Source organism: Spinacia oleracea, chromosome 6, assembly GCF_020520425.1.
Source record: "Spinacia oleracea cultivar Varoflay chromosome 6, BTI_SOV_V1, whole genome shotgun sequence".
NCBI classification, from domain to species: domain Eukaryota; kingdom Viridiplantae; phylum Streptophyta; class Magnoliopsida; order Caryophyllales; family Amaranthaceae; genus Spinacia; species Spinacia oleracea.
In genome coordinates this window covers 131840349-131855513 of record NC_079492.1, presented here as the reverse complement: position 1 = coordinate 131855513, position 15165 = coordinate 131840349, and the positions used below count along the sequence as shown (strand labels likewise).

General features: G+C 32.2%; 3 protein-coding genes across 4 annotated transcripts; 2 read left to right on the top strand and 1 right to left on the bottom strand.

Annotated features, from left to right (window-relative positions):
• Positions 1-2650: 2650 nt before the first annotated feature.
• Positions 2651-8369, top strand: LOC110792029 (uncharacterized). The gene is made up of 7 exons (XM_056832797.1): positions 2651-2789; positions 2876-2923; positions 3197-3277; positions 4722-4838; positions 5333-6218; positions 6673-6921; positions 7482-8369. Exons 1-7 carry the CDS (start codon positions 2755-2757, stop codon positions 8367-8369), a joined length of 2304 nt encoding a protein of 767 aa, XP_056688775.1. The 5' UTR covers positions 2651-2754.
• A 205-nt stretch (positions 8370-8574) lies between these two features.
• LOC130464360 (uncharacterized) lies at positions 8575-11178 on the top strand. Its single transcript, XM_056833898.1, has 6 exons — positions 8575-8725; positions 9441-9618; positions 9699-9827; positions 9916-10059; positions 10245-10448; positions 10843-11178. The coding sequence occupies exons 1-6, from the start codon at positions 8640-8642 to the stop codon at positions 10963-10965; spliced, it is 864 nt and encodes a 287-aa protein (XP_056689876.1). The 5' UTR covers positions 8575-8639; the 3' UTR covers positions 10966-11178.
• A 194-nt stretch (positions 11179-11372) lies between these two features.
• Positions 11373-14521, bottom strand: LOC130464369 (protein FAR1-RELATED SEQUENCE 5). 2 transcript variants are annotated; one of them, XM_056833903.1, is made up of 3 exons: positions 13959-14521; positions 12280-13733; positions 11373-11933 (listed from the first exon to the last, which is right to left on the bottom strand). In XM_056833903.1, coding segments are annotated over exons 1-3 (2016 nt in total). In that variant the 5' UTR covers positions 14519-14521; the 3' UTR covers positions 11373-11931. The 2 variants fall into 2 exon arrangements, with proteins under 2 accessions (XP_056689881.1, XP_056689880.1); XM_056833902.1 differs by lacking the exon at positions 11373-11933 and having other exon boundaries at positions 12190-13733.
• Between the last annotated feature and the right edge of the window lie 644 nt (positions 14522-15165).

The window sequence follows — 15165 nt, the reverse complement described above, 5'->3', positions numbered from 1 at the left end:
AAAATGACATATTTATTATCTTTTATTCTCATTTTTTAGTGAATTTGATGATGTGTGAACAAATTAATGGTGGTGTACAAGAGAATCTTGTACACTAGGTGTACATGTAGCCTTTTCTTACCGGACTCGACCATACGTGCACTGTTATTCTTAATTTAAGGAAACATCGTACACTTATGTGATGGTTGGTCGTAACTCTTAAGCAATTAGGGAGTAATTCGTATCGGGGAAGTATGATTTCAGATATTGAAGTAATCGAAAAAGCTACATATACTCTAAGGGTATGATATCTTTGCCTGTGATTGGTCTAAAATTTTAAATTTCACGTGTAATATACTACCTCCATTTCGAAATACTCCCTCCGTCCCATAATTATCTTCCTGTTTGACTAAAAACACGGATTTTAAGAAAAGTGGAATATAGTACATGAAAAAGTGGAATAAAGTACAAATGATGATTGAGTTGTATGAAAAAGTGGAATAAAGTACATGTGAATGAGAATATAATACATGGGAAAAGTGGAATATAGTACATGGGTGGGGTTTTCAATTCAATTTTAATTAATACGGAGTATAGTACATGAGAAAGTGGGGACCTTAGTAGCCAAAATTAGAAACAGAAAGATAATTTTGGGACGCTCGTTTACGAAAGCAGGAAGATAATTTTGGGACGGAGGGAGTAATAGGAAAATTTTAACTTTTGACACTATTCACAAATTTTAATTTGACTATCATTTGTGATTTATGTGTAAGGAAAAATTGTGGGGTCTTGTTTGACTCGTCTCGATATGTACTTTAGGAATATCAACTTTTTATAATTTTTACGAATACAAAATTGGAGATATTAATGTTCAAGCATTTACATTGGCATGCGTGAAATTGTAAACTGTCCCCGATGTTTCAAAACGGAGGGAGTATTTAGGACAATGATCTGGTAACCCTTGGGGTTACCGACCGTATGAGGTGGACGGTGAGGTGGTAGGTGAGTTGGCTTTTTTTTTTTTTTTTTTTTTGCATAGTGGAATTTACAGTTAATTTATTGAAATTGATCATTAATGTTAGCATTCCAAGATTACAAATTACAACACTCCATTGTTGATTACTTGATTCTCCTCTGCCATTAATCGCCTCTCCATTACCAGAACCACCAAACCAAAAAAAAATATCATCGCTAAACTTCACAAACCCAAGCTACAAAGAAGAAGACCAGCCATTGTTGGAATACACGTAAAAAAATCCAGTAACTCACCTCCAACTTCAAATTTGCAGAGCCACAAATAAAGTCTACAAAAGTCTTGTTTTTCAAGTTTAATTGACCATTAAGTTCTACTCTATATTAATGGAGACAGTCTTGAGGAAGAAGAAGAAGCAGTGGCCAGTGGGAATATATACGGTCTTTACTTTTGGGCACTAAAAATTACGGAGTATAGGCTTAATATATGCCTTAATTAGACTTGTCCAACTTTTTGTTTTCAGAACCCATGCACCTTCACGGCTTCACACTACTTTAAAAAAATATAATGTAAATTACCCCCCAAAAAACAACTCCGTCAAATTTCATTCAAATGAGAGTAAATCGTTTTTTACCGCTTTTAAAAAATTGATAAATTGTCTTTTACCACCTAAAAAATAAAAATTGTCTTTTATCACCTAAAATTACTTTATACCATATCTGAACCGGAAAGATGAACATAAACGTTATGCGGACTCATTTCAACGATTATATTTTTATTTCATTTTCTTTTTCCACGATTTTCATGTATATAAGCTATCATTTTCGCGTCACGTAGGAAATCTATTGGTTTCGGCAAATGAAAATTGATATTTCTAATTAATTTTTGAATTAAAAAACTCGAGTGCCACGTAGATAAATAATTAGGTGTCACACGTATATTTTAATTAATTAATTAATAATATATACAACTCCATCCAAAATTAAATACTCTAATAATTAAATAAATCTAAAATAAAATTTAATCCAAAATCAAACTCTAATCTAAAATAAAATTATATCCAAAGTCAAACACTAATCCAATATTAGAGCGCCACGTGAGAAATCTAATGGTTTCGGCCAATAATATTTCTAAATTATTTTTGAATTAAAAAAGTCGAGTGTCACGTAAATAAATAATTAGGTGCCACGTAGATATTTTATTTAACTAATTATTAATATATACAACTTAATCCAAAATCAAACAAAAAAATGAAATTTAATTCAAAATCAAACACTAATTTAATCAAATCTAATATATATATATATATATATATATATATATATATATATATATATATATATATATATATATATATATATATATATATATATAGGGAAGAGATCATGTGAAAATACATCCTTATGTGAGTATACTAGTATATATGAGAATGAATCTAATCCGTAGGATTAGATTCAATCTAATGGCTAGGATTAAATGTGAGCAAACCCATCCACCTTCCCCATTAAAAGCCACGTCTCTATCAATAAACCCCACCACTTTCTCTCTCTAAAACCTTTCCTCTTCTTTCTCTCTCCCGTTCAAGACTCTCTGTTCTCCCTCCTCTCGCAGAAACCTCAGCGATTTTCTCTCTCCTCTCGCGAAAACCACCATCGCAGCTCCGATTTTCTCTCTCCTCTCGCGAAAACCACCATCGCCGCCGGTGTATTGAAGATTTAAGGTAAATTCGAGTTCAATTGTTATACATTTCTTCTCTCCTTCTACAATTTTTTCAAATTTTAACCTAATTTTTTCAATTGAAGATGACTGGAGTACAAAAACAATACGAACGACGAAGGTAAGCGAATTTGTAACCTAATTTCGAACTTCGTTCGTTGTATATACATTAATTGAAGATATTTTTTATTGAATTTTGATTTTCAGCAAACACAAACATGACAAACAAGCAACAAATCCAGACAATACTGAAGAGTAAGAATTCAGTGCTTTAATTGTAGAGAAATTTATTTATTAATTCCGTAATTTTTGTAATTTTTTCGTAATTTTTCGAAATTATTTTTGTAATTATTTTTTCTGCTAATATTTGTATGTTTCTAGCGATTTTGAGAATTTTTATGAACTTTTATGAATTTTCAGAATTTTTTAAAAGAATTTAATTTGTGATTTTTTGAATTATTTTCAGAATTGATAGTTTTAAGATATTTTCGACATTAATTGATATTTTTGTTTTGAAATTTTAAACAGAGGAAATAAGAATGAACGCGCCAAAGAAACGGAGCCAATTGTCCCGTCATCACTTTTGAACGACATCATGAACGATTTAGAGTAATACTTTATACTCTCAATACTTTAGAACATCATAAATCACTATGTAGAACATCATAGATCACTTTGTAGAACATCATAATTGCATATGTTCTAAATATAAGTGCACATGTTCTGGATTTGAAAGCTAGCTGGTGAAATTAATTATATGTTGTGTTATCTGCCGTTTGACAGTTTTACTAGATGCCATTATCTCTTTCCATCTATTAGTTTTGGTGTTTGAGTTTCCCTGATGGTTTGTTCCTGTGTTGTTGTTAACTTTTTTATGTGTCAGTTACGTTGTTAATATTTAAAATGTATCCATAGTGCAGATGATTTCTTGTAGTACTTCTTTTGGTGATAACTTTGTAAAGTTTGAACCCTATTTCCAAGATTTCTCTGCAAAGTTAACAATGTTTGATGAAGTTGCTGGTGTGACTAGCATAAAATTTACTTTCATCTTATGAAACAAAACGCGTGTCGATTCAACCAAGCTTGAGGCATGTATGGTGTCTTAGTTTAAACTTTATTGTCTGGCGGCATGTTCTAATAAGAATTATGACTTTTAAATGTGACGATCAGAAAACGCCAACCTTGGATAGTAGTTGGATATGTTCATGCATCTGTGTTTGACCTTTGGGCACTTCAATCTAAACCAATTACTTGTATTGAACCAAAGTACTATCCAGTTCCTTATCTCTAGTCCAAGTAACATCAAACTTTAATTTGGATTGCCTTTGCTGTATTACCTGATTAGCCATTTGTAGTAACTTTTAGCATACTGTAAATTCAGAACTTAGGTTAGTCACTTTCTGCCGCATGCAAGATTAGTTGTGTAGCAAGATTACTTTTGTGCTTGATGTTTCATGTGGATTTCTAATCAGTTTGATGCTTGTAGAGTATTTTGAAACTGTGACAAGACATGGGATCGATTTGGCATGATGGTTATGTACTTAAATATCATTTTCATGTTTGGTGGAATTCAAATGCTGCAAGAGAATATAATAAATAGCTTATTTGGCTGCAAAAAGACCAGTGATAATGTCGTTCACTGTTGTGTGAAACCGCTACCTTCAGAAGAGTAACATGGCTTAAGTTTGTTTCTAAGTTTAGCTGACTTAAAGTCTTTTTGGTCATGCACATTTTCTTGAGAATTACAACATTTTCTCTGCACAAGTGAAGTTACATTATTCCTAATTGTTACCGCTACCTTCAACATTGAATGGAAATTGCTAATCTTCCATTTTGGGTGTTACTGTGTTAGATATATGATTAGGTTTCATTCTAAAGCCTTCCATATCTACAGAACATATAGTTTAGCTTCTTAGAACACGTAGCATAATTGATTAGAACATATAGAACAATTTACAGAACATATAGGTTCACTTATTAGAACATATAAATTCAATTGTTAAAATATTTATACCTATTTAAAAAAGAACTAATTTTGTTTCATGTGTTGCAGGGAACCCGAAGATCACACCAATCAAGAAACTGAAGTTAAAATCAATGAAGAAAGCATTGATAATGGAAACCAAGAACAAGAGCCTGATCTCACTAAAGGACGGGAAGAGACTGTCAGGTTTAAGACAAAACATAATATTTCAAATAGAAAACTAGTAGATTAATTAGACTTGAAATCACCAACATGTATGTTAGAATGTATCTGATTTCTGCCCCAAGATTAGTATTCATGTGTATCAATATGCAACAAGTTGGGACCTACTAAACTTTTCTATGTTTCTATATATAATTTGTACCATACCTATTCCCAAAATGGTTTTTAAGATTCTAATAATAGTTATAATCTGTGTTGCTGTTATGATGTTCCTATATTGTTGTTTTGGTTTTTAGTTCTATGACTTAAGTAGTTTGCAAGGTTTAATCCAAAATAAAATCTTTCTAATCTATCTAAACATCACCTCTCATTGTGCTAGAACATATAGCTTAATTGCTTAGAACATGTAGCTTAACTGATTAGAACATATAGATTCACTTGTTAGAACATATAAATTCAATTGTTAGAACATATAAACATATTTATAACATTAAGTTAATTTGTTTCATGTGTTGCAGGGAAACCGAAACTCAAACCAATGCAGAAACTGAACCTATCATCAATGAAGAAACCAATGCCAATGTAAACAAAGAACAAGAGGAAGTGAATCAGAAGAATGACAAAAGAAGGAAACATATTGCAAAAAGGAAACAAGGGAATGAAATTGTTGTTAGAGATGTCAAGAAGCACAAGTCTGCAGTTGTTGTGCACTCGAGATCAAAAGACTGTGTAGAAGTGGATAACAAATCAAAACCGGTGGAGAAGAAAAAGGCTAGACTTTTGGTCCAAAGAATACCACCAAATTGGTTCATGGCACTTATTCCTAAAATTCCGAGACAACACAGAGCTGCCATTAGGAAAATAGGCTTTGGTGCCTTCCTTGATTTAGATATTGGTGCCCATAAGTCTGCGTTTTCTGCTGAACTTGTAACAAGCTTAGACGCCAACAGAGTTAATTTGGTGATGGATAATAAAGAAGAAATAGATATTCAGTTGAAAGACATACACCTTGTGTACGGGCTTCCAATAGGAGGAAGGAAAATAGTGGAACCGAAGAAGGAAGAAGATGAAGAATGGGTTTCATTTCTGAGAACATGGAGGGGATTCTTTAACATGGAAAGTGGAAGTCCATACCTGTCAAAAGTATTAGATAGGTTGAATGAGTTATGTGAAAAAGACTTGTGTGATGAATTTTTATGGCATTTCGTGGTGTGTGTAGTAAATACTTGTATATGCTCAACATCAAGACCGAAAGTGGCATACAAGTTTCTGTATAGCTGCATGGACATACAGAAAATTCATGAATTAGACTGGTGCCATTACACTTTTGTAAATATGAAGATAGCTGTTGAAAAATGGAAAGGAGGAAATGCTTATTTCACTGGACCATTGCCTTTCTTACTGGTATGTACACTGCCCATAACATATAGTTTAAAAGTATAGAACAATTATGTTAACTGGTTAGAACACATACTTAAATGTTTAGAACATATTCTTTTTCTGCTTAGAATATATATCTTAAGTTGCAGAACATATTCCTCAATAGGTTAGAACATGTTAAATAATTTTGTTAGAACATATTGATTAAGTTGTTAGAACATATTGATAAAGTTGTTAGAACATATAATTTTAATTGGTAGAATATCAATCTACAATGAAACATTTACTTAATTGAAATAGCCTATGAATTTGCTAGTTTGATCTTAAAGTCTTAAACTTGCTTGATTATTACAGATTAGGATTAAAAGTTGCCCTTCTTTGTTTTGAAAGTCGCTCTGCTTTTAGCAAAGAGTTTTGTCATTGCGTATGTCTTAATTACTTGAAGCAAAATATTTATAAATATTCAAACTCTATACAGATTACATATTTTGACCGGTTGCAAAGGGAGAAGATTGTGCAACCAAGAGAGTTCCCTCTCCTTTCAGTCTGGAACAGTGAGAGGATAGAAGAAAGAATGAAGATTGAAAACAAGAGGGGCTTTGGAAAGGGGGTTGTGCTCAAAAGAATAGCTTATGAAGGATTACTAGAAGAACAAGTTGAAGAACACATATACCAGAAAGATCCTGACTTGCAAGCAGGCTCATCAACTTCATCCTACAACATTATGGTAAGTAACTGGAAACATAGAATTTAAATACTTACCATGCAAGTTAGTACACATGGTTAGAATATTCAGAACATATTACTTAACTAGTTAGAACATATTGTTTGGTGATTCCAACATAATTGTTTTACCATAGAACAAGATAGTCTCTGGTTATGATTCTAGAATGCATTGCCGTCTATGAGATTTTGTATTTTCCATTTTTCTCACCCTTGATTGATGGTAATTGGTAATTTAGAACATATACAGTAACATGTTAGAACATATGAAGTAATTAATAGAACATTTGGATTAAATACTTACAACATATTACTTAACTAGTTAGAACATATACAATAACAGATTAGAACATGTAGGTTTAATTATTAGAACAATTAGATGAAATACTTAAAACAAAGTGTATTGGTTGTTGGAACTTATATTAAATGAATTCAAAAAATAGTTTTAGCACAGTTCCGAACATTGAATACATTCCTTAGAACATATTATAGAATATTTAGAACAAATAGACTTAATTCTTAGAACATATATCTAATTGATGAATCTGTTTTACTTGAATGAAGGGCTTTCTGGACAAATTTGGGGATTTGGCTAAGGCACTGGCTTCAAATATCAACGAGATGTATGTTATGGTAGATAAAGCATCTGACCTTTTCAAAGAAGGCGATACAGCAGAGGAACTGAAAAGGCTGGTCGATAATATTTGGAGCAAGTACACAAATAAGCCAACTGAGCCAATTCTGCCCGAAGCACAAGAAAAAGTCAAGAGTCCTTCAGTTCTTAGCCAGGACAAACAAATGTTTGATGAACCTGGATTCATTGAGGAATTGGACGTGGTAATGGCTAAGGCATGGGAAGATTACCAAGAGAGAATAGGTATGAGTAAGAAATTTGTCAAGCCACGTCCAACAAAAAAGAAAAAGAAGGCAAGAGATGAATCTGATATATTAGGCTTCAAATTGTTGACCCAAAGCCAAACCGATGAAGAAGAAGAGCAACCCCTCCCATTTGCTACAACAACGACACACATCTTTGTTCCAGAATCAGAATCACCAGTGATCCTTAGGGATATTCCATCTTCATCTGCATTAAAGCCAACAGAAGTGATTTCTCTCGACAGTGCTGAATCGTTTGAAAATATGGATTTGGATTTGGACTTGGATCTGGCACTTGGAGTTCAAAAATCCTTGGAAAATGCAGCAAACAATGTCAAAAGCCAAGAACAAACAGACACAGAAAATGCAACAAACAAGCCAAGTTCGGGTAAAGATGATGACCCTAAGGAAAGAGCGTCTGATGTTGTTCCAACAGAGGCTACTTTGGGTAACAATGATCAGCAAATGGGAACAGAAACTACTAAAACACCAACTGGTTTAGATATTGATGGAAAGCAAGCTGGTTCGCCAAAATATGAGGAGCCAAAACAGAAAATAGATGAGCAGGTGGGGTAATTACACATAATTTATTGTAATTCCTATTTTGGAAAAACCGTGAAACAATGAAATAATTGTATTTTGGTATTTTGATGGATTAGAACAATTATTATTTTCAGAATTGTTTAAAGATTCGAATGCTTAATGTTTTTTAGAACACAAAGTGTTATGATTTAGAACTTTGATTTTATTATATATTTGTGTGATAATTTGTACAGGGGAAATGATGAAAGTAGAAAGAGTCAAAGATGCATTGAGAAGCTCCCGCAATATTTAAGATCGCCTTTCATGGTCAAACATGATGCAGCGTTCAAGAGAGTAGATGTTGCTAAAAGAAGGATGGCTGATTATGCATTTGCTGAAGGACCAATTGAGTAAGTTATAAATTTTCACTTTCATTATTAAGATTTTATATATTATTTGAATTCAGAAGTTTATCTTTGTGAATTCAGAACTTTATATGTGTGAAGTCAGAACTTTATCTTTGTGAATTCAGAACATTTACCTAGTTGAATTAGAACAATTACTATGTTAAGTCAGAACATTGACATTTTGTGCATTCCATAGTTTTTGAATTCAGAACTTTATCTTTGTGAATTCAGAACTTTATCTTTGTGAATTCAGAACATTTACCTAGTTTAACAATTACTAAGTTAAGTCAGAACATTGACATTTTGTGCATTCCATAGTTTTTGAATTCAGAACTTTATCTTTGTGAATTCAGAACTTTATCTTTGTGAATTCAGAACATTTACCTAGTTGAATTAGAACAATTACTAAGTTAAGTCAGAACATTGACATTTTGTGCATTCCATAGTTTTTGAATTCAGAACTTTATCTTTGTGAATTCAGAACTTTATCTTTAGGAATTCAGAACATTTACCTAGTTGAATTAGAACAATTACTAAGTTAAGTCAGAACATTCACATTTTGTGCAATCCATAGTTTTTGAATTCAGAACTTTATCTTTGTGAATTCAAAACATTTACCTAGTTGAATTAGAAAAATTACTTTCCTGATTTAGAACATCTAACTTTTAATTTTATTTCTCAAAAATTGATATAATATTTGTGTTTTTGTTGAATGAAGTGAGCTTTTGTACAACGATAAGCTAAACAAAATCACAAGAGAAGAAATGAAAAGTCTTGCGGGCGAAAATCATATGCTCAACAATATAGCTGATGCATGGGCATACCTTTTAAATGTTGAAAACAGAAGGCGAGGTGTAGGAACAGAAAGTAGATTTTTCTTCAGCACAAAGCCATATGTAAGTTAATACATATAAAATGATGTCTAAATTAAAATTCGAGTAGCACTTTTTTTTGACAAATATTTAAACATTTTCAGGACATCTTATGCAAAGATAAGTACTTTCTTTCGAGTATCAAGTTCAATGAAAGATATCCTGCTTTGTTTAAAAGAATGGATGAAGAACTAGCACATGCTAAAGTAACAAGCTTGCAAAGAGTTCAATTGGTATGATTCTAATTATGTGTGACAGTGTTGACGTAATATTATACTACTTTCACAAACAGCAACATAACTCTAAACATTAAATTTTCAGGTGTTTTTTCCGATAGTTAATGGTGGTCATTACTATCTATTGTGCATTAACTTCATGAATGGCAGTTTGGACGTGATTGACAACCAATGCATTACACCCCCTATGACGTATTTGGGAAAATACAAGAATGAACCAAGAAATATGGTACGCTTTCTATCTAAATCTGTGTTAAAGTGATGACATAGATTTTAACTAACTAATTATTGTCAGAACAAAATTTTCCAAATTCAGAACATATAGAAAGAATATTTAGAACATTGTGCTACAAGTTCAGAACATATTCCTAAACTTCAGAAAAAATAATGTTTCTCACTTTGACAATTTCACAGTTGAAAGGCTTCGCAGAATATTATTTTGCAAGACACAATGGAGGAAACAAAAGTTCTGTAACTGATTTCAAAACAAGAAACCTGAATATGAAATGGAAAAGCAACGCCAATTATGATGATTGTGGAGTGTTTTTGCTGAAGCACATGGAAACTTATTATGGAGAGAGTGCAAAGGAATGGAATCCGGGACTGGAAAAAGACAACGTAAGTGTTTAAAATTTAAATTTAATGCTAAGCCTCATGAGTTTAGAACATTGGAATACACTCAAAACATATACTTGGTTATACAGAACATGTTCCTTAACTAGTTAGAACATATACTTGTTGATACAGAACATGTTCAACTTGTTAGAACATATACCGTAACAGGTTAGAACATGTAGAATTAATTATTAGAACAATTAGATGAAATGCTTAGAACAAAGTGTATTGATTGTTAGAACTTATATTAAATGAGTTCAGAAAATATTTAGAACATATTGTTGAATTTGTTAGAACATATAGGGTTAGTTATTAGAACAATTGGATTAAATGCTTAAAACAAAGTGTATTTAACATCTATTTTTTTGTTCTAACCTTCAAATTGATGTCATTGCAGTTTGAGCAAATGAAGAGATTGAGAGTTGAATATTGTGGAAAGTTATTGGCGCACAAAGAGAATGATGAACATCATACAATGATTTCAAAATCAAGAACATGGGCACTAGAAAACAAAATTTGAGGAAATTGTAATAGCTAGTTGTAGATCAATGCTAGAAACATGTAGCTTACATGTAGCATCAAATTTCGTACTTGTTATAAATAGGTTGTGTTGAAGATGTAGCTTAAATGCTTAGAATTTTTGGCTTTCTTGTTAGAACATATTTCTGAAGTGGTTAGAACATTTATGTGAATTTCTTGTTAGTATTATAAATACTATGAGTATTAGCATAATTAGTTGAAAAATGTGAGAATTAGCATTATCAAAATTTAGTATTATTGATATTTAGTATTGTCAAACTAAATATTCAATGCAATGACTTTGTTTCATAATTTGTTGTTATCCTTGATTTAATTAATGCAAATAGAAACAAGTCTATTAAACAAATAAAATATATTCCAATAATTTGTAATCATTTCTTGTTGAACGTGATTCGGAACAAATACTATGTTATTTCAAAACGTATGGTAAGTTGACTTAGAGCATTTACATTTTGTGCACTAACTTTTAACTTTTTTAAGAACTAAGAACTTTTTAAATTAAGAACTTTGTCTCTTTGAATTCAGAACATTTACTTAGTTGAATTAGAACAATTACTTTACTTACTCATAACATCGAACTTTTAACTTTATTTCTTAAAATTTGGTTTAGTGTTTGTATTGTAGATGAATGAAGTGAACTTTTGTACAACGATAAGCTAAAATGAGAAGTCATGCGGGCGAAAATAATAATATCAACAATATGCATGGGGATACCTTTTAATTGTTGAAAATAATAGTTAAGCAAAAGGAACATAAAGTATATTTTTCAGAGCCATGAAAAAACTATATAGATATACATTGTTCATGGAAAATATGACAATGTCCAAAAACGTAACACAAAAAAAAAAAACTATAAAAAAATAACACTTCAAAAAGTGAGAGGATCTATGTGGCGATGGTGAATGATGAAATTGTGTATTCTTTGGCGAGAAGCTTTTAATGACAATTCTGAAAAAAAAAAAAAAAAAACAAATTGTGTCAAGGGAACTACATAATGAATAAAAAGCATCATTGAAATTAAAACATTATAATTCTATAGTTTAGAACATTATGTATATTGTGTAGAACATAGTGCACAGTTTCCTGGAACATGCAGTTTTAAGTGTAGTACATGATATAGATTGGTTAGAACAATATGAATATTGTGTAGAACAGAATGCAGAATTCCCTAAAACATATAGTGATAAGTTTAGAACATCATGTATATTAATTAGAATATATGATAATTTATTCAGAACATCAAGGTAATAGAATTTTTTACATCCAAACCATGTTATAAAAACTTATAACTTACAATTTTCTTTCACTTTATGTGGGCAATTCCGGATATCATGGTAACCAAGCTCTCCACAACCTCTACATAACCTTTTCTTCTTTTGGCTTTGCTCAATTGCCTTTTCCTTGTCACCTTTCAATCGTTTGTCACTACCTGTACCTGGAACATGAACCCCCGTGCCTTTGTTCTTTGAAATTTTAGGCGGCTTAACCACAATTTCAGTAGGAAGGGTAGCTCCAATCAGTAGCTCGATGTCTGTTGCTTTGCTAGGAGAACCATTGTTTTCATGATTGTTAGAACTCTTCTTAGCTTCCAAGTTTAACCTTAAACCTTTTAAATTCTTCACAAGATCAGTAAGATCTTCTTCATTACCCTGAGCCAAACTCACACATGTGTGAATTTCTGACCATAACTCATTTAACATTCTTTTACAATCAACAAAGTTAACACATGCCTCCAAGATATTTCCTTCTAAATCAAAAATTGGCGTTTTAGTTGCCAAACTAGTCCACCTATTTAGCACATAAGCATCAGGAATATACTCAATCATCTTTGCCTTCCACACCCAAACCATGTGCCTACAAGGAATCCCTAACCTCTCAAACATCTTGCACATACACTTACTATCTAGGTTAGCCGGGTTAAAACTAACATCGAACTTTCTTATTCTACATCCTTCTCTAATGGTAAAGATTTCAAACCCATTTTCTTTCTTGTACTCCTCAAGTCCACAGTGAAAGCAACCAATCTCGAGCTCCTCTTGAAAATCATAAAAGACTGAAACAGTGTAGATTTTAGAAGCATGTTTCTCTAATGCAAAGGAAGTCTTACATTCTGGATGCTTGTGTTTAGAATCATTGTCAAATTGACCTTGAGTATGTCTTTGAGCATCCAATGCACTCTCAAATCTCATGTAAAACTCTACTAGAGTGAGATGGGGATTGGTAAACTTTGTATAAAAATTGTTCTCACTCTCTGACCTTGATGTAGTCCTCATGATACCACATAGAAACGAATCTCTAAAGTATGCTGGGATCCACATTTGACGCTTCTCATACAACTGCTTCAACCACTCATGGTCTTGAAGCTTGAACTCAGCAAGAACCTTTCCCCATTTCTCTTCAAATTCTGTTGGCTCAATCTCTTCACTCCAAACACATTTGCAAATTTTATTAAGAAACAGGGTATCTTGCGTAATCTGACGGCCGACTTTCTCAGGCATTTTTTTCATTATATGCCACATACAAAACCTATGCTCAGCGGTCTGAAACACTTTAGGAATAGCTATTTTCATTGCCGGATCTTCATCCGTAATCAAACAAGCTGGCTCATTACCTCCCATTGCCTTGAGGAAAGTTCTAAAAACCCACTCAAAAGACACGATGTCCTCATGGGCTATTAAAGCAGCACCAAAAGTAACACACTTCTTGTGGTGATCAACTCCAGTAAATGGGCCAAATATCATATTATACCTAAAAACAAATTTCAGAACATTCAGTATAATGTTCAGAACATATGAATAGTTATATAGAACATGCTGAATAATATTTAGAACATATGTACAGTTATTAGAACAAGATAACCATGCATTCAGAACTTGATGAGTAATGTTTAAAACATGCAGATTTTAACTTAGAACATCATGAATATTATGTAGAACAAAATTTAGATGAATTCAGAACATGACAAGAAATTACCTATTTGTTTGAAATGTGGTGTCAAAAGAAACCATATCACCAAAGAGTGCATAATTCTTTCTACATATTGGATCTGCCCAAAAAGCTTTACAAAGTTGCTCGTCTTCATCCACCTCATAGTCAAAGAAAAATGCACTCCATAACAACTTCTTGTTCTGAAAGTTATTCACAAACATTTGGGCATCCGATCCTTCAATGTAAGCCTTCAAATCTCTATGAAAATTTTTGAAATCTTGCTTGGATGCACCAACGTTATCATACGATCCAACTAACTCCTTCATCAATCTAAAAGTCTTAACCGGACCAATGTTCACCTTCGAATTATCAATAATCATCTTCTTATGAAGAATATTCATTTTCCTACCCGCTTTCTGAAATTTTAGACAACCCGGGGTGTAAAGAGCATGAACATGTGGCTCTCGGAATTCAGTCACCACATAAAAACCTTCATTTTTATACTTCATAACCATCCGAGCCTTGCAACCAACACGAGTAACTAGCCTTCTTCGAGGTATAGGTACTTTATCTTCATTACCTTCCCCTTTTTTAACATTTGGCATGCCTCCAACCTTAACTATTGATTTTTCTTTGAAACCAGCCTTGTTGCATAAACAATACTGAAAAGCAATAACGTCTAGTGCCTTCCTTTTTGTAGCAGTAGATTTCCTCATCACAAAACCAGCAGCTTTTGAATATGCTTTATAAAATGAAATACCCTCTTCGACACTCATAAATTTCATCCCTACAACAGGTTTTAACTCATCAGAACAACATGGAATCCATTCTCTCGTTCCCCCTGGACTTAATATAGGAATTACTTCAGGAGTAACAGCCACATTTGAATTAGAACAACTTGCATATTGTTCATTATCCACAACAGAATCTAGAAAAAAATAACAAAAAAAATAATTCAGAACATGTATAAAGTTTACATAGAACATTGGGTTAAAAGTGGAGAACAATGTAAGAATAATTCAGAACATCAGAAAGAATGAGACAGGAAAATAGAGAACTATACAAAATCCTAGAAGCAAGTATTACTCAAAACATTTTAAACGACTATGCCGAAGATATAATGCAATCATTCACATCATCAAAAATAATTTACAACTTGGAGTTCATTAGAGGTGATCATTATTCACAACATGATCAAAAAACGAATTTAAAAACAATTCAGAACGTGTATAATATGTACATAGAACATTGG

Bases quoted from the DNA above. Each gene is read 5' to 3' on its own strand.
- LOC110792029 (XM_056832797.1), top strand. From the start codon at position 2,755: ATGACTGGAGTACAAAAACAATACGAACGACGAAG. The intron at 2,924-3,196 runs GTAAGAATTCAG...AATTTTAAACAG, and splicing joins AATCCAGACAATACTGAAGA to AGGAAATAAGAATGAACGCG. The intron at 6,219-6,672 runs GTATGTACACTG...AACTCTATACAG, and splicing joins GACCATTGCCTTTCTTACTG to ATTACATATTTTGACCGGTT.
- LOC130464360 (XM_056833898.1), top strand. From the start codon at position 8,640: ATGGTCAAACATGATGCAGCGTTCAAGAGAGTAGATGTTGCTAAAAGA. The intron at 9,828-9,915 runs GTATGATTCTAA...TTAAATTTTCAG, and splicing joins GCTTGCAAAGAGTTCAATTG to GTGTTTTTTCCGATAGTTAA. The intron at 10,060-10,244 runs GTACGCTTTCTA...ACAATTTCACAG, and splicing joins AGAATGAACCAAGAAATATG to TTGAAAGGCTTCGCAGAATA.
- LOC130464369 (XM_056833902.1), bottom strand. From the start codon at position 14,518: ATGCCAAATGTTAAAAAAGGGGAAGGTAATGAAGATAAAGTACCTATA. The intron at 13,734-13,958 runs GTAATTTCTTGT...ATTTGTTTTTAG, and splicing joins ACCACATTTCAAACAAATAG to GTATAATATGATATTTGGCC.